Consider the following 25004-nt stretch of genomic DNA (forward strand, 5'->3'; position numbering starts at 1 on the left):
GGTAACCTTGGGCAAGTCATGTCACCCTTCTGGGCCTCTGTTTCCCCAACTGAAAAATGGGGATAATGATATTGACCTCCTTCACAAAGTTCTTTGGGATCTACTGATGAAAGGTGCTTTATAAAAGAGGTAGGTGGTATTATTTTTATTTAATATTAGGTCAGATATATGCATATAAGCCTTTTGTTGCTTTACCCTTTTTTTATTCTGATTGCTATGTTCCTATGGATAAATAAATTTTTTTTTTTTTTTTTTTTTTTTTTTGAAGGCAGCGCTCAGAGTGATTGCATTTACCTACTGTTCACAGCTTCCAAAAGGAAGTCTCTTGCATGTGCCAAACCCAGCTGGGCCTGCTAAGGAAACAGTTGATAGACAGGGGTGCTTGTAGGCCAGGAATCTGCTCTGTGGGTAGGAGAATTGAGGGATTCCACCTTGAGAGGAGTGAAGAAACAGGGCCTGCTACCTGAAAGGGTGCACCAGAGAGAAATGTAGGAGGGATCAAAGATGCAGCTAACCATAACACAAATCCATTAGGTCAAAAGGCTATGCAAAAGTCTAAGTCTCATTCTTTCATTTACCTGGTAAATGATCATATCTGTGAGGAAGATACGTAACCAAAGCCAGGTATCTGTCTTCCATGACAAGCAAATTCTTGTGAATTCTGTGTAAACAATCAGAAAGTAGTCTTAAGGATGGGAGGGGAAGTATTGCAAAGCTTTGGTTTGAAAGGCATCTAATAATAATAAAACTGAAAAATAGTAAGACTGAACAAAAACATTTCCAACATAGGACAATTTCTAATCCACCATTTTTCTATTTATCATGCTGTTCTTCAGGACCAAAGTATTCAACATACCTAAATACAGCTAACTGGTACTATTTGTAAGATGAAGTATTTTTTCAAACAATATAAGACTAATAAAAACCACATTATAATTAGAAAAGAAAAGACCCAGTAACTATCTTCATAGAAACAAATTGCTGGGGAAATTATCTGTTACATGCAAATCTTCTGGAGGTTACTAGCAACACCCCCACACCTAAGGTTTTGATATCCATTCGGTACTATGTTCTCCCATTTCTCCTTCTTTTCTACTACCACCTATGTGCTACCTTAGTAAAAGCTGCTTTCAAGGAAAGGCAAGTGAAGAAGTACAGAAGTATGGACGATACTAAAAATCAACACACAAACCAAATTCCAAGATAATTGATAAGGCTTCTTATCTCAATTCCCAATCTCAAACCATCCAGACTTCCAAAATAGAGGGTAATTTCAGAAACACCTGAACTGTATTTTAACAGTAAAACAATTCTGCTCTAACAAGGAAACACACAGAAAACACCTGCAATCATCCTTACCTTTATCGAGTGATTCCAGAGAATAAAGAAGCTCCCAGCTCTCTCTTGCCAATTTAAAGCTCTCTAGTACTTCAACAGAGTTTGCAAGGTCTGTCTTATTTATTGTGATGTGACGACTTCTCCCCTTCCCAGAAGGGTCTTCATCATCCGAACTCTGCTTAAGGATCAGTATAGACAAAACATTTCGCTCTCTTTAATTAAATGTTTTTCAAAGGAATCTTATGGAACTTCTGCAACATTGCGTATAAGCTTCAAAAACAAACAATCCCAGTGCAAATATCTTCAGAATAGACTTTTCACTATTTCTATGCTTAGAATTAATTATATGTTCAATATTACTAACTCCTTTAGCAAAAAGAAATGAAAAATAGTGGAAAAATTTGATATTTTACTCTAAAAATAAGCTATCGAGATCCTGAGTGCTATGTCATCATAAATGGTCAAATTGTGGTATTCTTATCCAGATTGAACTAGAATAATTTATTTTTCAAGTAAGATCTTAAACTTCTCAGTCAATCCAAAACCATCATGGCATACTGCAAATCACATGTAATTCTTCTAAAATGTGTACTTTTACCAACAATGTAATTCCATAAAATAGTATTTTTTTTCCTATGAAAGAGACAGCACACACATAACAGTTATTACAAGCCAGCTATTATGCAATGGCACTTTGCCTATGGAATTCCTGTCTGAAAACATAGTACAATCAAATAGAGAATAGTCTCAGCTCAGTTCCTTTCACATCATGATACTAGCACGTACAGTATTGCCAGTAAAATTGTTTTGTTCTTGCTGCTTCTAACCAAAAGTCTCTTTCTTTGCCTATTTTGGTCATGAACAGAAATTCCTAATGTTCTAAATTCCAAACGCGGTACCATTTCTACTAAGAATTGAACAGTCTAAAGGAGTTACCATGGTCTTCTCTCTTCCTTCTGCAAGTTTCCTCTTTTTATGTATGTGCTTGTTGCGATCAATATCTGTATCACCATAGACACTGGACACATCCTCAAGGAGAACCAACGGAACTTGGTTTGGAGCATTTGGCCCTACATTTAAAAAAATAAATTAAAACTTGCTTCACACTGAACTGAATGACCATTTGCCTGCTTCAATTGTTTTCATTCACACATGTTGTGCAGAACAATTAGAAAGTAATTCAACGAATTGTGTCAATGTTTAAACTACCCTGATAATGATACAACTTGCTTTGAAGGGAGCCATATCTTAGAGGTCATGAATCCTCCGCCAGAAGTCATGGTGAATTGCTCAAAGCTGTCAGAAAATCTTGGAACCCCTTTCTAAGGGAGCAGTCACAAGATATGTAAGAGTTTTAAGTCTTTTGTCTCCAAGCATCATTTACTTTCAACTAAAAGCAATCATTAAATAACGCCGGTCATTTGTTCCATTTGGCCAACAGCCTAAAAGCAACAACCAAAGAAAAATTCCGAAAGAACTCTTTGCGGGAAAATGGAGCAGAGCCTTGACAGCCACTGAAGCCTGAAAAGAGGAACGCAGTTGTTTTACCACAAGATTTTCAAGTGTAACTTGCTTATGGACTGCTCCTGCTGACTTCAGATGTGTGGGATCAAACTTTTAGCTGGCTGCCAAAGTCCACTACCCCTTCCCATGACCATACCTCCAAAGAAGCTTAGTTGTGGGTAAAGAATAGGAATGGAAGTCAAAAGATCTGATTTCTACTTCCAACTGTGCCACAAACTTTCTGTGTGATCCTGGGCAAATCACTTAAGGTCTTGGTGCTTAAGTTTAGTCATCTGTAAAACGGAGATAGGGAAGTATTATCTCCATGTGCCATAGTGTGCTGCCAGTATTTAGAAAGGGGATCCCCAGAAGTGTTTCATTCCTTAACCTACCCAAAAAAAACCCCAGTGTATTAGGGGTTTGCATGCTTGCAGAGAGAAGGAAGACTGAATAGGAAATCTATCTCGCTGTCATCCCATTTAAAATCTTTGTCTGCCAAGAAAGGAGGCGATGCATCATCAAACATAAAAATGAACATCCTGAAAGTATGTCAACCAAAGCATTGATTACTGCCCAAGCCCGCAGACAGCCTGAGAGCTTATGAGACATGTGAATTTCCCCACTCATCTCATAAACCTCCATCCAACCCCATGTGAAATAGAGATGATTACTTACAAGTAATCGTTGTTCACTGAAGATCTACATCTCAACAGATGCCACCCCAGTCCATGCACCTGGTGAGAATTCTCATAGATGGAGGTTGAGAGCTGTTGGATCCAGCAGGAGACATCTTGTGCCTCCCTTGCTGAAACATGTAGGCTCTCTTCCTTGTTTCTATAGCCAGTTCCTTTCTAAAAAAGGAGGAGAAAAACCCCCAGTGACGCAGGTAACACCCATGGCACTGCACTCCACCGGTATTTGATGGCACAGCAGAAATCAACAAGAGATGTCACAAAAATATATTACTGAGCTCAGGAACTGACACAATAGTACCAGAAAGGATGTGAGAGTGAAGCACAGTGCCCAAGGCTTGCATCAAGTTGCGGGAGAGAATGCAGTCCCTCAGGAGTTCCTTCACCAACTCTTCTCAGATAGGATGTGACTGTAGAAGCATAAGTAACTCATCAGGGGCAGCACAAGATGTCCCCCATTGGATCCAACAGGCTCAGAATCTTCAAACAACGGAGTTCCTGTCAGACCCCCCCGCAGTAACACAAACCCAAGAGGTGAAGTCTAACACCACTGGTATGGTCAGTGCAGAATTATCCCCACTTTGCAGACTAGGAAACTGTGGCCTAGTGAGGGTAAGTGACTTGGCCAATGTCATAGGAAATGCTATACTAACTAGATCAGACAAATGATTCACCTAGCCCAGTATCCTGACACAATTAGTGAATGGTGCCAGGTTCTTCAGAGAAAGGTGTAAATCCCCTTTGATGTAAGTTTCTTCAATAACCTGCCCACGTAGGATCATTCTTCCAAACCCCAACCTGCTAGATTACATCCCATGAGTATAAAACATGAAGGTTTATATTTCTTACCCATTTTTATTCTAGCTAAGTGCTGCTGCAGAGGTTATTTGTGTAAATGTCTAATTCTCTCTTGAACCCTACTAAACTATGCTCCAAGGAGGCTCCTTGGGGACTCGTTCTGTGCTTCTCACCTGCTTGGAAGACCCAGGGCAGTACCATCTCGTCCACACAAGCAGCAGCAGGGCTTGGCCTGCTCCTCTCCCCACCTAGAAAAGGCTGTTCCCGAGGATCCGGCTCTATGTCACTGCTCAATCGCTTACCCCTGACATCAAGGAGCTCCTGGGAGGACCCAACTCTGACATACCTAGGTTTCTATGAGGTTGTCCATCACTGTGGTATCTGAGCACCTTCCATGAAAAGCAAACAAAGAAGCCCCCCACAAAAAAAGGCCTCTTTTGCAACACAGCTGTCAAGAACAATCTTAAGGTATTAGAGTGGGCTTTCCTATTAGTACAACTATGACAGAATATATCCATGTCTACACCCTACATACAAGTGTAATCATCTTTGTACAAAGTACACCTTGTGAGGTATCAATTGAAACCGTGTAATTCGCTGGTCATTACTGTCCTGATAAAATGTGTGACAACACTGTATGCAAAGTTATAAGATTCCACTGTAGGGTGTTAGTAACACATTCCAAACTGAGGTTGGCAAACCATTCTCTCTCAAAACACAGGGATGTATGCTCTGCTTAATTTGCATTTAAGCAGTAAACAGAGTCATCAAGCAGGAAGAGAAATAAAAGAAGCTGGGAACATCCTTCCCCATAAACTGTGTGTCTGCTGGTACCCAGCTCGAAATGTTTTTCAATGGCAGAAATGAAACTATAAAAAAGGAGGGGCAAAAACCCCAAGACACCCCCTCTCTCTCCCTGCCCATCGCATCAAAAATTACTTAGTCAAGTTAGATGTCTTCAAATCACCAGGGCCTGATGAAATGCATCCTAGAATACTCAAGGGGCTCACTGAGGAGATATCTGAGCCATTAGTAATTATCTTTGAAAAGTCGTGGAAGAAAGGAGACATTCCAGAAGACTGGAAAAGGACAAATATAGTGCCCATCTATAAAAAGGGAAATATGGACAACCTGGGGAATTACAGACCAGTTAGGTTAACTTCTATACCCAGTAAGCAATCAATTTGCAAACACCTAGAAGATAATTAGGTGATAAACAGTCAGCATGGATTTGTCAGGAACAAATTGTATCAAACCAACCCGATAGCTTTCTTTGACAGGGTAACAAGCCTTGTGGATGGGGGGAAGGAGTAGATGTGATATATCTGACTTTAGTAAGGCTTTTGATACCACCTCGCATGACCTTCTCCTAAACAAACTAGGGAACTACAACCTAGATGGAGCTACTCTAAGGAGGGGTGCATAAACTGGTTGGAAAATCGTTCCCAGAGCGTAATTATCAATGGTTCACAGTCATGCTGGAAGGGCATTATGAGTGGGGTCCTGCAGGGACGGGTTCTGGGTCCGATTCTGTTCAATATCTTCATCAGTGATTTAGATAATGGCATAGAGAGTACACTTATAAAGTTTGAGGATGATACCAAGCTGGGAGGGGTTGCCAGTGCTTTGGAGGATAGGATTAAAATTCAAAATGATCTGAACAAACTGGAGAAATGGTCTGAAGTAAATAGGATCAAATTCAATAAGGACAAATGCAAAGTACTCCACTAAGGAAGGAACAATCAGTTGCACACATACAAAATGGGAAATGACTGCCTAGGTAGGAGTACTGTGGAAAGGGATCTGGGGGTCATAGTGGATCACAAGCTAAATATGAGTCAACAGTGTAACGCTGTTGCAAAAAAAGCAAACATCATTCTGGGATGTATTAACAGGAGTATTGTAAGCAAGACAAGTAGTAATTCTTCTGCTCTACTCCACGCTGATTAGGCCTCAACTGGAGTATTGTGTCCAGATCTGGGTGCCACATTTCAGGGAAAGATGTGGACAAATTGGAGAAAGTCCAGAGAAGAGTACCAAAAATGATTAAAGGTCTAGCAAACATGACCTATGAGGGAAGATTGAAAGAACTGGGTTTGTTTAGTCTGGAGAAGAGAAGACCGAGAAGGGGACATGATAACAGTTTTCAAGTACATAAAAGGTTGTTACAAGGAGGAGTGAGAAAAATTGTTGTTCTTAATCTGAGGATAGGACAAGAAGCAATGGGCTTAAATTGCAGTAAGGATGGTTTAAGTTGGACATCTGGAAAAACTTCCTAACTGTCAGGGTATGTCTACACTACGAAATTAGGTCGAATTTATAGAAGTCGGTTTTTTAGAAATCGGTTTTATATATTCGAGTGTGTGTGTCCCCACAGAAAATGCTCTAAGTGCATTAAGTGCATTAACTCGGCGGAGTGCTTCCACAGTACCGAGGCTAGAGTCGACTTCCGGAGTGTTGCACTGTGGGTAGCTATCCCCACAGTTCCCGCAGTCTCCGCTGCCCATTGGAATTCTGGGTTGAGATCCCAATGCCTGATGGGGCTAAAACATTGTCGCGGGTGGTTCTCGGTACATATCGTAAGGCCCCATTCCCTCCCTCCCTCCGTGAAAGCAAGGGCAGACAATCGTTTTGCGCCTTTTTTCCTGAGTTACCTGTGCAGACGCCATACCACGGCAAGCATGGAGCCCGCTCAGCTCACTGTCACCGTATGTCTCCTGGGTGCTGGCAGACGCGGTACTGCATTGCTACACAGCAGCAGCAACCCATTGCCTTGTGGCAGCAGACGGTGCAACAGAACTGGTAGCCGTCATCGTCATGTCCGAGGTGCTCCTGGTCGCCTGTGTGAGGTTGATCAGGAGCGCCTGGGCAGACATGGGCACAGGGACTAAATTTGGAGTGACTTGATCAAGTCATTCTCTTTAGTCCTGCAGTCAGTCCTATTGAACCATCTTATGGTGAGCAGGCAGGTGATACGGATTGCTAGCAGTCCTATTGCACCATCTTCTGCCGAGCAGCCATGAGATGTGGATGGCATGCAGTCCTTCTGCACCGTCTGCTGCCAGCCAAAAGATGTAAAAGATAGATGGAGTGTATCAAAACAAGAAATAGACCAGATTTGTTTTGTACTCATTTGCAAGCCCCCCCGCCCCCCGCCCAGGGGACTCATTCCTCTAGCTCACACTGCAGTCACTCACAGAGAAGGTGCAGCGAGGTAAATCTAGCCATGTATCAATCAGAGGCCAGACTAACCTCCTTGTTCCAATAAGAACAATAACTTAGGTGCACCATTTCTTATTGGAACCCTCCGTGAAGTCCTGCCTGAAATACTCCTTGATGTAAAGCCACCCCCTTTGTTGATTTTAGCTCCCTGTAAGCCAACCCTGTAAGCCGTGTCGTCAGTCGCCCCTCCTTGCGTCAGAGCAACGGCAAACAATCGTGCATCTGAGTTGAGAGTGCTGTCCAGAGCAGTCACAATGGAGCACTCTGGGATAGCTCCCTGAGGCCAATACCGTTGAATTGTGTCCACAGTACCCCAAATTCGACCCGGCAAGGCCGATTTAAGCACTAATCCACTTGTCAGGGGTGGAGTAAGGAAATTGATTTTAAGAGCCTTTTAAGTCGAAATAAAGGGCTTCATCATGTGGACAGCTGCAGGTTTACATCGATTTAACGCTGCTAAATTCGACCTAAAGTCCTAGTGTAGACCAGGGCTCAGAGTAGTTAAGCATTGGAATAAATTGCCTAGGGAGGTGGTGGAATCTCCATCATTGGGGATTTTTAAAAGCAGGTTGGACAAACACCTGTCAGGGATGGTCTAGTCCAGTGGTTCCCAAACTTGTTCCACCGCTTGTGCAAGGAAAGCCCCTGGCAGGCTGGGCTGGTTTGTTTACCTGCCGCGTCCGCAGGTTTGGCCGATCGCGGCTCCCAGTGGCCGCGGTTCACTGCTCCAGGTCCATGGGGGCTGCATTCCGCAGCACAGGCTGAGGGACATATTGGCCGCCGCTTCCCACAGCCCCCATTGGCCTGGAGCAGCGAACCGCGGCCACTGGGAGCCGTGATCGGCCAAACCTGCGGACACGGCAGGTAAACAAACCAGCCCAGCCTGCCAGGGGCTTTCCCTGCACAAGCGGTGGAACAAGTTTGGGAACCACTGCTCTAGAGAATACTTAGTCCTGCCCTGAGTGCAGGGGACTGGACTAGATGACCTCTTGAGGTCCCTTCCAGTTCTATGATTCAAGGCACCTGACGCAACAAAGGACAGATTCGTTCGATTCTGGGAGAATGGGTCCTGGCTTGATTTATGTACTATAGCTTACTTTATGTAAAGCTGTTAAGATATTCTAGATTGTGCTGTATTGTATATGTAATTATTTAAATAGTTTATAATATCAAGCAAGAGTCCAGAATGAAAGTCCTAAGTTCAGTTAGAGAATTTAAATTGGACTTTCAGCATTAACTATACATTTCCTGACTTATGAGTGTCCCGTTTTTCAATATTAATAGACATTAATATTTGCAAGGAATCTCTTTGGGATGAAAGAAAACAGGAGGGAATACACATTGCTAATGGGACTTGTAAAATCCTTCATATGAAGCAAATAGCTTGATAACTCCCAAACACAGCCTTTCAAAAGCCACTCAAACCAGGGCTTAAACCATCTTCTTCAGCTTTGGGGCCATGTCTAAGAATTTAGATCAATCCAAGCACAAGCAATTCAGAGCACCCTGATTTTTCTGAGATACTCTAGCTTTAGATTTGAGTGAGGGGGGAACATAGCAAGATTCACATTTTAAACACTCAACTTTTAAATTACTTAAAAAAAATTAACATTTTTCTTCAAGGCCATCTTATTCCCTAAACCAGAATGAGCTATATAAAACAAGCCATATTTGAAGTTTTTAGCTTCAGCTTTTATTGAATTATGCATAAGCAAATTTTCTCAATAGGCCATCTGGAGTGAAATATTATTCATGTGTTGATATCTCAAACAGCTCAACTGATTTTGTGCAAGTTTTCCAACTCATCTCTGGACCAAAAGCAAACTGGAAATTTTCAGCTCCAATAAAGTAAGTTTGATGATATGAGCAATAGTAAAAAGAGAAGAGAGACTGAATGCAAGCTGGAACTCAGCCTAAAATACAGCATTAGAAGATATGCCAGATACAACCCACAGGTAGAGATTTAGGCTAAGACATTTACCTTTAGAGGAAATAATTTCTAAAGCTTAAAACAGCGGTTCCAGAAAGGTTTTTATATTGTTTGTATCTGAAAGATCTTTACTCATTAGTGTTTTAAAAACTAACCTTGGAAGAGAGATGGCTGGATGCTGCTGACATACTGGAATGCATTCTTAAAGAAGACCAACATTGTGGAATACACTACTTGATTCTTATACTTAGCATGGGCTTCATTATCAAAATTACTGATGTATCTGCAGAGGTCTTTCATTCTGTGTAAAATATCACCAAAACTTCTAAAGGGTAAGAGACAATCAAAGAATACAATACATTACAAAGACTTCTAAACTCAAAAAAGCAAACGAAAATACACATTTCAAATTTAGTAGTAGTTTGGGGAGTGGGAAGGTGAGGAAAAGGATATCAGCATCTAGCACTTGCTGCCCTAGGAGGAAATACAATGTATTCAGCAGACCACCAGACAAAATTCCTGAGCAGCAGTCAAAGATCCAGATAATTCTGGGGCTTGCATTTCCTTGGAAAAACTGAGAAGTCTTCCCTCTTACCAGACCAGTTAAGAGGGATACTGACATACTTAGCCCTGGTCTACACAGGAGAGGGGGAGTGGGGGGGAGGAGAAAGAATTGATCTAAGTTACGTAACTTCAGCTACATGAATAACATAGCTGAAGTCAACGTACTTAGATCCACTCACCGTGGTGAGTCAACTGCTGCCGCTCCCCCATCGACTCCGCCTGTGCCTCTCGCGGAGCTGGAGTACAGGAGTCGACGGGAGAGCGCTCAGGGGTCAATTTATCGCGTCTAGACTAGAGGCAATAAATTGATCCCCGCTGGCTCGATCGCTGCCCACCAATCCGGCGGGTAGTGTAGACATACCCTTAGAGACAAGTGAAGAAAACATATGCTTTGCCTATACCAGTAAATCATGCAATGTGGACAACAAGCAACAGGTGAAGGTGAACTGATGCAGAACACAGTTTAATGCGAGTGTAAGCAAGGGCAAACGCACCGTCTAAATATGGTGTTGAATGCAGTTTGTTCTAGTCTACGCTTGCAATTCAGTGTTCCTGCCTTGGGAATGTTAATGAAGATGTTCAGCTGCATTCATTGCTGATGTCCGTCATCACCAACCTAGTAGTTTTGTTAGCATAGACCAGGCTCCTGAGTCAATCCTTGTGTGGCCAATGTTTACAGAGGCTCAACAGGCCCTACGTACATGCTCTGGGTTGTATGCTTTTGAGAAAAAACACTGGGCTGAAATTATCTAATATAACTTAAAATTCAATTTGTTCTATCGTCCAGTTTACTGAAGAATTGAAAAGCCAAACTCTTAGCGAACCACCATAGGAAAAAGTACACATTTCTCACCTTCTTCCTTTATCCATCTGCCATTCACATCTCATTCCCACGATAGACAGTATCTTAAACAGCCTCTCCCAAGGGTCTGTAATCTGGGATGATTTCTCAGTCAGACCCTCTATTACATACTTCTGAGAGCTACGTTTGCTGGGGGACATGAGATCAGAGGTATCTTGTGAACCTAGAAAAAAAAAAAAAAAGGAAAAAAATGATTTCTCCTTGTGCAGAAATCAAATTAGTTAAAGTCACTGTATTAATTTTTAAAAAGAAAAAATAATCAAGTAGCAGAACAGTATATTTGAGTTTTTAGGACAACCATGAAATCCTATCTGAGCAAGGAAAAGGATAAAACCTGATGAGATATTAGAACTATATGGCACTTCACACACAACAAGAAACTTGATCAAATGACATCCAAGCCTCTATTTCATAAGTAATTAACCAACCCACAATTTCACAGAAAATCTAAACAAGTTGAGATAAATTAACAAGAGTAAGTAAAATCAGGATCAAGACCAAGGTGTCTCTCAAAACATCAAGTCTGAAAGGACATCTCAATGGTCTTAGATCTCTGTATCTTTGTTAATTTGTGTCAAACATTCTCCAAATGCAGTTGTATGATAATCTCTTTTACGTTTGGCCTTATGTTCTAAGAAGCAGAAGAGTTTTTACTGGTCTGAGTGCTATTAAAATTATTTTTCAACAAGATCCATCATTGTTCTGCCTTCATACCATCCTGTGCTACTCTCACACCAGATCACACAATCATAGCAGTGGCAGGTCTCGTTAAGTCCTTGGACTGGGAACCTCCCAGGAAACCCCAGATGCTACAGAACATGCAGGTTTTGGAATTTAGCAGATGACATTTTTTTCTCTTAGCAACTTGCCAAAACTCCATGGTATTAGGGGAACCGAACTGCTGAACATGCCAGTTTTAAGGCTTAAACTTAAAACAGAGGCACTGACTAAGAGACTACACCTTTTGGCCCCATGAGTATAGCCACAAGAGTTCTGGTTTGGGGGAAACTAGACATGTAGAGGAGACTATCAGCTTCCTTTTTTAAAAAGAGGTTTAGTTCTTTTCCTTGCAAACATTAACAGTTCTACACCGGTCGCTATGGTCCATTGGAACATGCAGCTGGGTGCTACTACTACATTGGAGGCTGGGGAAGAAGACTTAAGAGACCCACACACACAGTTATGGAAAATGAGGCAGTTATGGAATATGTTTTCCTTAGAACAGCGGTTCTCAAACTTCAGTGCACTGAGACCCCTTTCTAACAAGAACAATTACTACATGACCCCAAGGCAGGGAACTGAAGCCTGAGCCCACCTGAGCCCCACCCCCCCCAGGTGGTGGGCCAAAGCAGAAGCCCAAGGAATTCAGCCCCGGGCAGAGGGTCTGTAACCTGAGCCCCATCGCCCGGGGCTGAAGCACTTGGGCAGTGGGGCTCAGACTTTGGCCCTGGACCCCAGCAAGTCTAATGCCAGCCCTGGCAACCTCATTAAAATGGAGTTGTGACCCACTTTGGGGTCCCGACCCACAGTTTGAGAACTGCTGCCTTAGAATAATCTTGCTAACCCTCCCATATTCGTTTGTCTCACCCTGTGCATAATGCTTGGATAACGAAGGACAGGAATCTATTATGTTGTGCAGGGAATCGAAGAAAGCAAAAATTGTTTCACAGCCTCACTCCAAATATGTCAAAGCCATCCCTGGGCTACTTGTCCTCAGTAGAGATCCAATGGCAAAGAGTTAGGGAATTAACCTGGTGTGATGTACACAGCGAAATTCCAACACAAATAACGAAATTCTGCTAGCCTAAATTCACATCATAGTTTCAAACGGATGTGAAACTCTTTCCTACCCTGAACTGCTTTGTGGCACTCATAAGGGCCATTAGAGATCTGCTGCATTCTTTTACTGAAGTGGCTGCATTTCATAGTGGATGTAGTGATCCCTATCTTTTACCCTCTTTACAGGCATGTTGTGAGGATTATTTAGTGTTCTGAAATCAAACGAAAGATCCTGTGAAACTGTACAATATTTTATTACCCCAACTTGGTGGCAGATATTACAAAAAATGAATACCTTATTCAGTTACACTAATCTAGAAGAGGATTTTAACATAATTTGGTAACGGTGTTTTTACCTTGATACTGGTTTTCCATTTGTGTAGATCTTGTTACATAATTAATATAAAATTCTGCTGCCTTGTTCAAGTACTTGTACAGCAAGCTGGCAGGTAGTCGAACATCAGGGTTGTTAATGATTAGAGGAAGAACATCACAAACTAAGAGGTGAAAAAAAGCACATTGGGTTTGGTTTTTCTGTTACTTGTTCTGGCTACATAAGAATTCAAAATCAACAATGCAAGTTTTCAGAACCTTCTGTCTAGCCAAATATCTTCCTGGCATACATGCAGAGAAATTTGATAAAAACATAAAACACTGTTGCTGAAAAGCTGCAATGTAACACTGCTTTATTTCTTAGAATTCAGAATGATAACACATAAGAACCCCAAAAGGGAGACACACAAAGCAGGCTGCTCCCTAAAACAGAGAGGCACAACCCAACCTACCTTACTCTAGGTTGCCTCTTTGAAGGCTAACTATGAAAGACCCAGATCCCACACTTTCTTATATAGAGAGTTGTCTAGCCTGCAAGCCTTAAAGTGAAAGACTGTAATTTTAATACAGTTTTCAGTACACCACAGCAAACACCACAACAGTTAGCTACTAAATGGCCCAGAAGTCCTGTCCAGTTTTTGATCCGTTTTAAAATTAGTTCAGACTACAATGATTTTCAAACCAGTTTGAACCATAGAGTAGACCTGGTTTAAGGTGGCCTGATCTGTTTTTTTTCCCCCCTGACTCTGTTCTAAGGCCAGACTGTCTTGAAACCACATAAGCAAAAAACTTGTCAGGCTGCCTTAAACTGGGTTTCCACTATGGCTCTAAATGGTTTTTAAATTGGTTAGAAAATTTCCCATGCATAAATAGGTCTTACATGTTCGCTTCCATAAGAGTATACAGTAACCTAGAATTCAACATATCATTTCATCAAACAGATGATATACTAACAGTAGCCAAATTTTTGTGACAAACAAGGTGGAAGATCAAATCCAAGAGTCCTCTGCACATCTGCAGTAAGGGCTGCCAACTCATTTCACACAGGCCATTAAACTGAAAAGATCTGTTCAATACTAACCTAGGCTGACGAGTTTTTAACAGATGGTACCAAGCTTTGTCATTTAGTTCTACAATAAAACAGACACACTTGTGTTTTCTTACCAAATAATTTCCGAAAGCAATTGACCGGGGATTCTTGGTCCTCAATATTTTCAGCCTCTAATAACGTTTCTCCTAGGCCCACCTGTGTAAGAAGTGGTTAAAATGAATATCTACTCAGTACTTTCAGAAGTTTTTGAAAATATAAGATTCAAAGCAATTGAGAAAACACTCTCCTATCAGTAGCATTCCATCATATACTGAGATTAGTACACTACGCAATTTTCATTTACACGTTACAGTTAAACAGCAATGTTTTAGTATTTTTGGTGTCAATCTCAGGGGACAAATCCTAAAGCAAAAATATACTGCAGTACATATTTCAGTAAGTTCACGGTCTCTCACTCATCTCCTAAATAAGAAGTAACTGACAAAGCAGTATCATTTTCTAGTAAACTACATTTCATTTTAACGTGAGATTACAATCGCTCTTGCTCTCTCTCTCTTTTTTTTTTTAAAAACACTGTTCTGGCTTACTTTTAATCATGGACTAACCTCTGGACTTTAAAAAGAAAGATTGCTTTGTTTTCTTGGGTTAATTTTACACTTTTCCTTTCATTTGGGGGTCTGAAGGTATGACAGCAGCAACTGACTGAAATATCACCCGCAAGTCTGGAGTTAAATAAAACCCTCACTCATCTGACAAAGCACATAACGTGGACACAAATGCATGGGCTAATAAGGTTAACAACAGCGAAAAGGAGCTAGTTTTCTCTTACCCCATGCTGCACCACAGTCTCTGGGAAGCGTCTTAGAAGCAGCAATAGCATTTCTGCCCTTTCTAGTGTATTAAAACACTGCTCTGTGGCCTTTAGTAACATTTCACACTGAACTCGACCAGGAAGGGTCTCAAATAAACCTGAAAAAAAAAATCGGTTATTGAAATAATAAACAATCTGCCTGAGTTGAGGAGACAGAAAAAAAACAAGATCAATGTTGTCTTATTGTTGAGAGTGACAAAAATCATGCTACAGTGCTTTTGCAACTATGATGATGTTTTAGCTAGAGAACAGGCACCCGTATCTACGCAAAGAGCAATGTATACTTTTCTAAGTATATTTCAGGGTAAAGTGCATGGTTAATAAAAGTTAATTTTAAACAATTTAGAAAATTTAAAAACTACATTAAAGAAATGCCTGGGAACACTGAAATCAAAACCATTTAATATTTGATAAGACAGGTGGTAGCCTTATCAAGAATTCCCATTGAGATTTTTAATAATGAACATTGTATTTAGATTAATAATTTGTTTATAAGAGACAACGGCCTATCATATGAATCAACAATATGATGCTGTCACAAAAAAAGCAAATACAATTTTGGGTTGCATTAGCAGAGGTAGAGCATGCAAGTCACAGGAAGCGATAGTACCGCTCTACTCGGTGCTGGTTAGGCCTCAGCTGGAGTAGTGTGTCCAGTTGTCATCACCAATGTATAAAAAGGCTATAGAGAAACTGGAAAGGATCCAGAGGTGAGTGACAAAGATGATCAAAAGATGGAATGCGGCCATATGAGCAAAGGCTGACAGAACTGGGTATGTTTAGTTTGGAAAAGAAGAGATTAAGGGGAGACATGATAGCAGTCTTCAAATACTTGAAAGGCTGACATAAAAAGATAGAGAAAAATTGTTCTCTCTTGCCACAGAAGGCAAGACAAGAGGTAATGGGTCCAAACTACAGCATACCAGTTGTAGATTATATCTCAGGAAATACTTCCTAACGGTAAGAACAGTAGGACAAAGGAGCAAACCAGGGTGGATAAAAATCAATGAAATAAAAATCAGATGTTTTTGATAAAATGCTTTTAGAAGAAAAAAACCTATCTAAAAATAGTTTTAATTAAGATACATTATAGCTCAAAGATATCTCATCATGGAATAGGGATTATAAATCCTAATTCTATAGTATGAGACAATATATTCATGTAATGTTTAAGAAAAGTTTTGTAAATGACTTCCAATAGTTCATGGATTAGGGACCCAATATTATGGGGTTCCAGGGGCTTCTGTATAGATTATTTATGTTAGTCTTTCTATCTACACAATGGGGCTCAGTCCAGAAGATACCATCAGAGATACTTAGTTTTGCAGTTCTCAAACTGTGGATTTGTGCCTCCAGAGATAACATGCTTGTTAACAGCAAAAATATTTTTAAATAAATATAGAGAGGTGAGAAATAACAGACCTCAACCCTACTGTCCCTCTGCAAATTTGTGTACACAGAGTCAATCCCTTACCTCTTTCTAAAAGTGCAAAGTTTCAAAAAGTTCAATGAATAGAAGATTGTTGGGGGCGGAATAGATCTGGACAAGGAGAAGAAATCCAGAGATAAATGTGAGAAGGGAGGGACAGGCAGTTGAAACAAAAGTGAAACTGTTTGAGCAGCCTATTCCCAAAGTCTTGAGGTCTTTCTGAGTGTAGCCTTCATTGATTTGAGATCTACCATACCATTCTCTCACTAGAAGGGAAAACCTATAATGGCAGCAGGCCGTAAAAGTGACCCAGTTTGGGAATAAGAACCATTCAAGAAATATATGTTTGCTGACGATGTTTTAAAGAAAGTCACACCAGTGAACTGGTGGAAGTCACTTAAGCACTTGGATTCAGAGACTGTTGAAGTGATAATCTCACTTTTAACAGCAGTAGCTTCTTCTGCCGGTGTAGAAAGAATATTTTCTTCCTTTGGACTAATTCAATCCAAATTGAGAAATCGTTTGGGACCTGGAAAAGCAGGAAAGCTTGTTGTTCTTTTCCAGATTATGAACAAACAGGAAACTGAAGGTGAAGACGACTGAGTTAGCTGCAGAAGCCAATATTTTAAGTTTCTCGTGTTGACCTGGTGGACAGAGTCGATTTAATTTTTGGTTTTTTTTTGTTTTTTTAAATATTTCATTTAACTATTTTAGTTAAAAACAAATTTTAACAAAAACAAACCTGATTTTAAAAAACTTGAATGTTCAACTGAACTCAAAAATTCATATGCTTGTTTTGTTAAAATATTTATACATTTGCTGTTGAAGAAAAAAATCCAGAATACATAACGTTGTTGTTTTAATTAAATAAAACAATCGATGTGTGTGTCTGGTGATGTTTTCCTCCTAATACAGCATGGCAAGAAAATCCTCCAAATATTAATGATTAACCTGTTGAATTGGAGATAGTTCACCTCCCAATGACTTCATAAATATCTGCTTCAATTACCTTTGGTAAATGGAATAACCAAACAATGATTCATTTTCTGATATAGCTGTAAAACTAATCTGAAAAGTTTTCAAAACAAATCATTTTAAAAATGTATAGTGTGTACCTTCTAAAAACCTACATCTATCTCGGAGTTGTGAAGAATATGTATTAAGGTTATAACAACCAACAAGAATGCACTTTTATATAGAAATCCATGATTAAATCAAGTCTTCCTGACTAGTGATTTAAATCAAATCCATCTGGGAACAAACTCCATAGGGGAGTCGTGGAATCTCCTTCACTGCAGGTTTTCAAAAAGGCTTGACAGCCATCTGTCTTGCATGGCTTAGACGCAACAAATCCTGCATCTTGGCAGAGGGTTGGACTAGATGACCCTTGCAGTCCCTTCTAACCCTATGATTCTATATCCTTTATTAAACCCTTAAAAGGTCAATTTCCAAGAAGGTCTCATCAGTATCAACACACTACAGCCATTCTATTTATTGGTGACTTGAGTCATTAGAAGAAGTGGCAAGAATCATGGGCACCTCCGACCCTGTGTAAATGAGAAAAGGAGTTAAGAAGTGAAGTGAAGTGTCTGGCTAGAAATAAGAGTGCTACATACTCCTTCTGATGCATTTTCACAGGAGGTATTTATGAATGTTTGGCTCTATAATCCCTACACAAACTGTTCTCCGTGACCTGCCCCCACAGCCTTCACTAACTGTTCTGGTGCACGTTCTTAGCCAGCAAACTACATTTTGTTTGTCAGATTCGAGTCCCAATTTCACAAGCCACCTGTGGTTCATCAAATCCTCTGTTAGCCAACAACAGGTTGTTCCCTAGCAAGGGATACTGACATAGGAGTGGAGCCAGTAGTTGCACTTCTCACAGTGCTTCAGCTCCCTGCCCTGCTTCTTCCCCTGTGTCTCCTAAACGTAACAGTGGGTGAGTCTCTGTGGCTGAGAGTCACTGTATACAATAGACCACAGATAGTTCACCAGACTAGGACTTGCGGCTTCCAAATCAGCTGTGTAGCCTGGGGATTTATTCTTAGACTCCCACTAGACTCCACCTATGTCAGATGATAGAGTCCTTACCTCTTAAGAACTGAGTCTGCTTATCCTGCGAGTCATTCCTTAATGCTGATGTAATAACATTAATCTCCCTCCACACCACTGGTTGGTCTGGAAAATTCACAAACCTGGAAAAAAGGGTCAGGCAAATTAGAATAATCCCAAATTCAGTTTAAAAGAGAAAGCTTGCTTTGAAAGCACCTGTAAGGAGAAATGCAAAGGAATATTTTGCTTTCATGGATGATTTTGTTTTTAAAAGATTAGTAAGATCTGTCTAGTTTGCCTACAGAAACAACATAACATCAGCATAAGATTTCTGAAGATCCTTGCACTCCCATCTTATGATAAAAATACTGTGGTATACAGCATGGAAAAAAAAAAGACTGGAGTGTATTTAGAGTTCTATGTTCAGTTAAGTTTACAATACACTTTCAAAAGAGAATTAAGCAAAAAGCATTTCTGTTACTTACATGTCATATAACAGTCTGCCAGCTGATGCTGTCCGCTCAGCATTCCTCTCAATAGTATACATTTCATACTGAAATACAAGAGAATGGAAGATTAGCCACACTGCATATACTCATGTACCCACTTACTTCTTCCATACTGAAACCTGTCATAATGAGCCCATATTTGACTAGTAAATACTGAAAGTACCACACTGAGTATTCAATTCAGAAACTAAAAAGTGATGGTAAATATTTGTAACCATAAAAAAAATATTACTTTAACTGCTATATGTTTTAATATTGTTAAGATAAATAAGTTGATTTTATCTTCTCTAAAATAAAAATAAGCAATGGCAATACAATGAACTCCATCAATTACACAAGCAAGTTTACTCCCAGGGACACTACTCAAATTTGGTTCAAGTTTTGACAACACCTAAGGCCAATGTAAATAATGGAAAACTCCAATGAAAAAGGTTATTTTTATACAAATAAAAATCCTGCTGCAAAGCCTGAAACCCAAACACTGCAGCACTGTGCTAGTGCAGGAGACACAAACATTTGTCTAAACCAACTATAAACAAAGTAATGAAACTGACTGGTCTATTTTCATTGTCTTTGCTGGGTGAAATGCCAAAAGCAATTAAACTTTTACAAGTTTTCATTTTTAATTGTAGGAAGGTTTAAAAAGCAAACCAAAACCATGATCTTTAACATGACAATGCCTGTGCAACTTTCAGCATAACACCCATCTTCACTCAATGGATTCTGACACCCCTACCCTCTTTGGAGTTTTCCAAGGGTTCTCTCTAGTCTTCTGCTGAAGGAATCTGATCAGTTTCTTGCATATCCAAGTACACACTCTCTCCTCCTTCAAATTCCTCTCTGAATCCCACTTCTATGAACATTTTCTAGGCTGAACTCCTCCCTGAGTCCATGCATTCTTGCTTCTTCACCCTTGTCCTGTATATCATATTTGTCTGAGTTAAACTGTGAGTTCATGGTGAAGGCAGGTTCCAGTCTTTAAATTTTCTGTAAACCACCATATACATTTATGCAGCTATGCAACTTTAGTACAAAATAAAGGTAGAAGATTATTCAAGACTGAAAAGTGAAAGGGCCAGATGTTCCACTGGTGTAAATCAACATAGTTCCTTTGACTTTAATGGAGCTATGCCAATTTACATCAGCTGAGAAGTGGGCACAAACTCTGAAGTCAAGAAATGCCAAAGTTAAAGCTAACTCTGTACCTTTGAATGTATGCATTACAATACAGCATTTTTACTATATGATCACATGCTGTTTTATCCACAGGACCATTTGCTGGGGCCCTGCAGAGGACTGTTCCTTCCTCCTTGCTAGATTTCATAAAAATGCAATAGTTATTTTTTTAAATATTATTTCTCCTTGGAAACAGTAGCTGTAATTGTCACAGGAATGTTATTTGTTCATGAATGAGAGAGCTTGTGCGGCCACACAACTGGGAATAGAAGGAAAGGTGGTAAATGACAATCTCTTTTGTGTGTCACAATATGAAAGTTTGAAAAGCACTATCATAACACATGGACATAATGGCAGTTTCTTCAAGTGACATTAACTTTGGCATTTCCTAACGTATCGATGCTTCACTTTACAGCCTTTGCCCCCTGCAAACACGTATGAGCACACTTAGCTTTTAGCACTAGTAGTGCTATTGAAGTCAAGCATGTGCTTAAGTGTTGGCAGGATCAGGGCTGTATATGTTTGCAATGGAGGTTTTCTATGGCATTCCCTAGTTTAACAAAACAAAAACAGAACCCTGATTATTTGCCTTGACAATGCAACTAGGCAACACAAGAATGGCAGAAGTGAAAAATGTGCACATCCAACTTAGAACATCCTAATGAATGAGGCCACATCTACACTTAACATTTAAATTTACGTAGTTATGTCCCTCAAGTTTGAAAAATCCACCCCCCTGAGCAATGTGGCTACGCTGACCTAACCCCCAGTATAGATGCAGGTAGATCGATGGAAGAATGGTTCCATCACCCTAGCTTCTGTTGCTCAGGGAGGTGATATTCCTACACAGATGGAAAAAATCCTTCTGTCGGTGTAGACTGCATCTATATAATAGGGTTATACCAGCATAGCTACAGTGCCATACCTATGCCCCGGGCAGCTGACAGCGAGAGCCCTCCTCTCAGCCCCATGCTCCCACTGTCAGCCCCGGGCAGCCAACAGCAAAACAGTAATAATGGACTTTATTACGGCAAATAATAAGGTCCATTATTACTTTACCACAATTTTCCATGGTTTGTCCGCAACTCAGCCGCAATTTTTGACAATCATCCTGCAATTCAAGTAGACTCTTAGTAATAATTATATTTTGTGACAGTCTGAAAGTGTTAATCTTTTGTATGCCAAAATTCTTACACTGGAATGCTGTAAAGTACAATTTTATACAGCTGTGCCTGGGAACAGAAAGAAGCACTGCCAGCACACAGCAGAGGCTATGACTCTCGCATCATTAACCACTTATTGTTCCTATAGTCCATTTGTGTTTTTACTTTAGTTTGCTTCACCAGGTTGGAATTTTGTTGTGCTGAAAGGTGAAGAGAAAGGAAAGCATTTGAACTGAGTGGGACTGAAAAAACTTTTGTCTTCATTGCTTTCCCCGTACTCTGTGTGCTCTGGACTACCACTTCTCTAGTACAGGTTTTTATTTTTCAGGCTAGCTCTAGCTCCTGCACAGGTCATGTCTATAAGACAATACCAATGAAAGCTCAAATGAATCAACTGAAAATGCGAAGACAATGCATGTAAATTAAAGCACATCAAACCCCGTGTGGAAGCGATCTCAGAAGAAAAGGGGTTCCCATGAATGGCAACTTTACTGCCCCGCAAGAGCAATCCCCAGGGCATTTAACATGCTGAATTCACACCTTTAGCCAATTCACCTGAGCACCCCTGCATTGGGTGGCCCTCATGTCACTCCACGAGGACTGCATCAGCTCAGTGCAAGGCCTCAGCACGCGGTGCAAGGGCCATAGGTACATCCCTGCAGCATAGGACCTCAGCCATGCTCCAAGTGGTTTGCAGGCTGGGATGCAGCCAGGTCCCTAAGGTCCCTGCCATGGCTGTGGGCATAGTATGACCACAGGCATGGTAGGACCAGCCCCATGTGGGGGGCCTGGGCCATGTGCTGCCACCATGCTCCTCCCCAGGGTTCAGAGGAGGCCGGCGTCAGTGCTACCCTTCAGCTCAGGGCAGAGAGAGGGTCCTGCTGCAAGGGCTGGCTCCGTGTCGCAAGACCAGCCAAGTGCCTAAGATGCTGAATATGAGGACCAACCACATCCACACTCCCCTGAGGCTGCCGCAAGGCACTCTGGGGAGGGGGTGCGAGGTGCACGCGGGGAGGGGGGGCTGCCGCAAGGCACTCTGGGGAGGGGGTGCGAGGTGCACGCGGGGAGGGGGGGCTGCCGCAAGGCACTCTGGGGAGGGGGGCGAGGCGCGGGCCGCGCACACAGCGGGGAGCGGGAGGGGTGGGCTGCCGCCCTGACCTGGATGTTGAAGTCGGCCGGGTAGAGGCTCCGCGCCGTGATGAGCCAGGCCTTGGCCGCCCACAGGTCCCCCTGCACCAGGTCCCGGGCCCGCTTCACCAGGAACTCGCAATCCCCTTGCGCCGACATCCTCTGCAGCCACTGGCTTCTTCCCCGTCCCAGGGCGCCTGCGCGGCGTATGGGTGCTTACGCGTCACAGCCCACGTGCTGCCCCAAAGCGAAAGGCAGCGGCCAGTGAGGGCACAACGGCCACGCTGCTACGCGCGTGGCTCTGCGGGAAGCCGCATCCGCCATGTTAGCTGCGGGCAGCAAGTGCACTTCCGGTGTCAGCGGGACGCCGGCTCTTGGCGAGCGCGGCCTTGTGAGGGGCCGGGGCCGCCGCAGCGCTGGGGGCGGAGCCAGCTGCCCCGCCCCTCCTCGGCACTTTGGGGCCCGCGCGCGCTTCACACACAGATACCCCGCCCCGCGTGTCGGGCAGCCCGGCGTGCTGGGGCCAGCCGGATACAGGGTGCGCTCCGAGAGCACGCCCCGTCGCCAGGGTGACAGCCCCGCCCACCCGTCACCAGGGTGACAGCATTTCCCCATCGCCATGGTGATAAAGCCCCCACCCCATCACCCGGGTGACAGCATTTCCCCATCGCCATGGTGATAAAGCCCCCACCCCGTCACCAGGGTGACAGCATTTCCCCATCGCCATGGTGATAAAGCCCCCCACCCAATCACCAGGGTGACAGCATTTCCCCATCGCCATGGTGATAAAGCCCCCCACCCAATCACCAGGGTGACAGCATTTCCCCATCGCCATGGTGATAAAGCCCCCACCCCATCACCCGGGTGACAGCATTTTCCCCATCGGCATGCTGATGGTACCTTTTCCTCCCCTCACCATCACCAGAGTGACAACATTTCCCCCAACACCGTGATAAAACATGATTCCTCCTCTCCCAGCCCCCTCCATTGGCCTGTCTTCTGCAGAAGATCAAACTCTAGATGATCATAATGGGCCCTTTTGGTCTTAGAATGTATGAATTTGGGTAACAGCGCAGCAGCCCCTTCCACCCACACCCGTTCCGTGGTGCTGGCATGGCCCCTTCTACTCCCCTGCTGCCCATTTCAAATCCCCCTCATGGCCATGGTGGTGGCCTGGTAGTGGTCCCATAACCCTCATGGTTCCCTGTGCTCACCCATCTAGCTTGTTGATAAGGAGTGACATCGCAGTGTACAGGAAACATGTTCCTTTGTCATCTGGCATTTCTCATGTGCCCAACCAGGGTAAGACTCTGCCTGCGGTCCTGTCCTTTCTCTTCTTGTGGCCCTGAGGGCTTTGGGTTATATACCCATCATTTTCCACTATGACACAGTGGCCTCTGTATAGACTCCCATTATAGGCACAGGTTTAATCTTTCATCCCAGTACAGTTTTATACTTGGAGTCACCTGGGTTTTTCTGGTATCGAGCCCTTTAGAATTGCTCTGAAGATGCTATAAGGTTTGGTTATTTTGTATTTGAGGTTGTCACATTTTCTTTATAGAAATGGATAGTACTTAAATTGTTTTTGCTTCAGACTTTTCTTCCTGCCATAACTTGGTTTCACTATTTACAGGGGCTTTGGAAGCATGTTCTTTGTAAGAAAATCCTCTTTGAACTTATTGTAAGTTTGCTGTTTTGTCACCTGTGTATCCCTGTGCCTATCCATTTGTCAGAGCTGTTTAAAGGTGGACAAATATTGCCCCATAGAGCTAAGTCAAAAGCCATTCACAAGCACTGGGCCACGAGGATAATCATCCAAGAAGTGTTGGCCTCACTCTGGACCCTGCTTTGTTAGCAGTGATAATTTATGCCAGCTCATGTATTGTAGATATACAGAATAACGGAGCATCATGGGCTCGCTAAACAAATCCTGCCAAAGTGTTTAAAAGGCCCAGTGGGACATGTAGGAGAATGCCAGCATAGTGTGTACCTGAACCCAGTTTTGCTTTTTGCCAACATAGTGCTGCAAGGCTGACAGAATCAAAGGATTTTTGGCAGCAGCTAATTACAAAGCCCATTTGTCATACAGCACCTCTGTCTAATTGGCTGCAGCAGCACATCAGCTGTGCAATGTAAGAACTCTGCTGTCTTTCCTGCACAAATGATAACATCACGATAGAATATACCCACAATAACTGACCCAGGGCCAAGAGTAAGCAGATGCAGCAGTGACAAGGCTGGAGAGTGTATCTGTCAGGGAGGATGCTAGTGCTTATTACTTAGTTCTGCCATGAATGCAGGGGACTGGACTAGATGACCTCTTGAGGTCCCTTCCAGTCCTTCGATTCTATGTGGCATCAGCTTCATCAGAACACAAAGATGGCACAACTATCACTATTCACATGGCAACAATATCTCCAGATTGTCTCACCTGCCACCCTTACAGCCACAGACAATAGATGTCTGTGGATGGATAAGTAGATTGCATGTATTTTACCACAGCCACTTCACTGCTAGTTGTTATGCATGTGCTCTGAGATCACTTGCCACAGAGCAAAAATACTCTGCCAAGGAAAGTCGCAATGGGCATCACAGCTAGTGTGG

General features: G+C 42.2%; 1 protein-coding gene across 6 annotated transcripts in view; it reads right to left on the reverse strand.

Annotated features, from left to right (window-relative positions):
• The window catches only part of INTS10 (integrator complex subunit 10), a 43271-nt gene extending 20669 nt beyond the window's left edge, over positions 1 to 22602 (reverse strand). For 2 of the 6 annotated variants that reach the window (XM_074950367.1, XM_074950370.1), the window contains exons 1-11: positions 22431 to 22602; positions 18910 to 18977; positions 18464 to 18567; positions 14902 to 15041; positions 14186 to 14267; positions 13045 to 13185; positions 10901 to 11072; positions 9639 to 9808; positions 2275 to 2408; positions 1360 to 1513; positions 579 to 661 (exon numbers count right to left, since the gene is read on the reverse strand). In XM_074950367.1, the coding sequence (XP_074806468.1) occupies positions 579 to 661; positions 1360 to 1513; positions 2275 to 2408; positions 9639 to 9808; positions 10901 to 11072; positions 13045 to 13185; positions 14186 to 14267; positions 14902 to 15041; positions 18464 to 18567; positions 18910 to 18977; positions 22431 to 22559 (1377 nt within the window). In that variant the 5' untranslated portion in view covers positions 22560 to 22602. Of the gene's footprint in view, positions 1 to 578; positions 662 to 1359; positions 1526 to 2274; positions 2409 to 9638; positions 9809 to 10900; positions 11073 to 13044; positions 13186 to 14185; positions 14268 to 14901; positions 15042 to 18463; positions 18568 to 18909; positions 18978 to 22430 lie in introns of all 6 variants that reach the window. The other 4 variants (XM_074950366.1, XM_074950369.1, XM_074950365.1 and 1 more) reach the window with 2 other exon arrangements.
• Between the last annotated feature and the right edge of the window lie 2402 nt (positions 22603 to 25004).

The sequence above is a fragment of the Natator depressus genome, chromosome 4, assembly GCF_965152275.1.
Source record: "Natator depressus isolate rNatDep1 chromosome 4, rNatDep2.hap1, whole genome shotgun sequence".
Taxonomy (NCBI): domain Eukaryota; kingdom Metazoa; phylum Chordata; order Testudines; family Cheloniidae; genus Natator; species Natator depressus.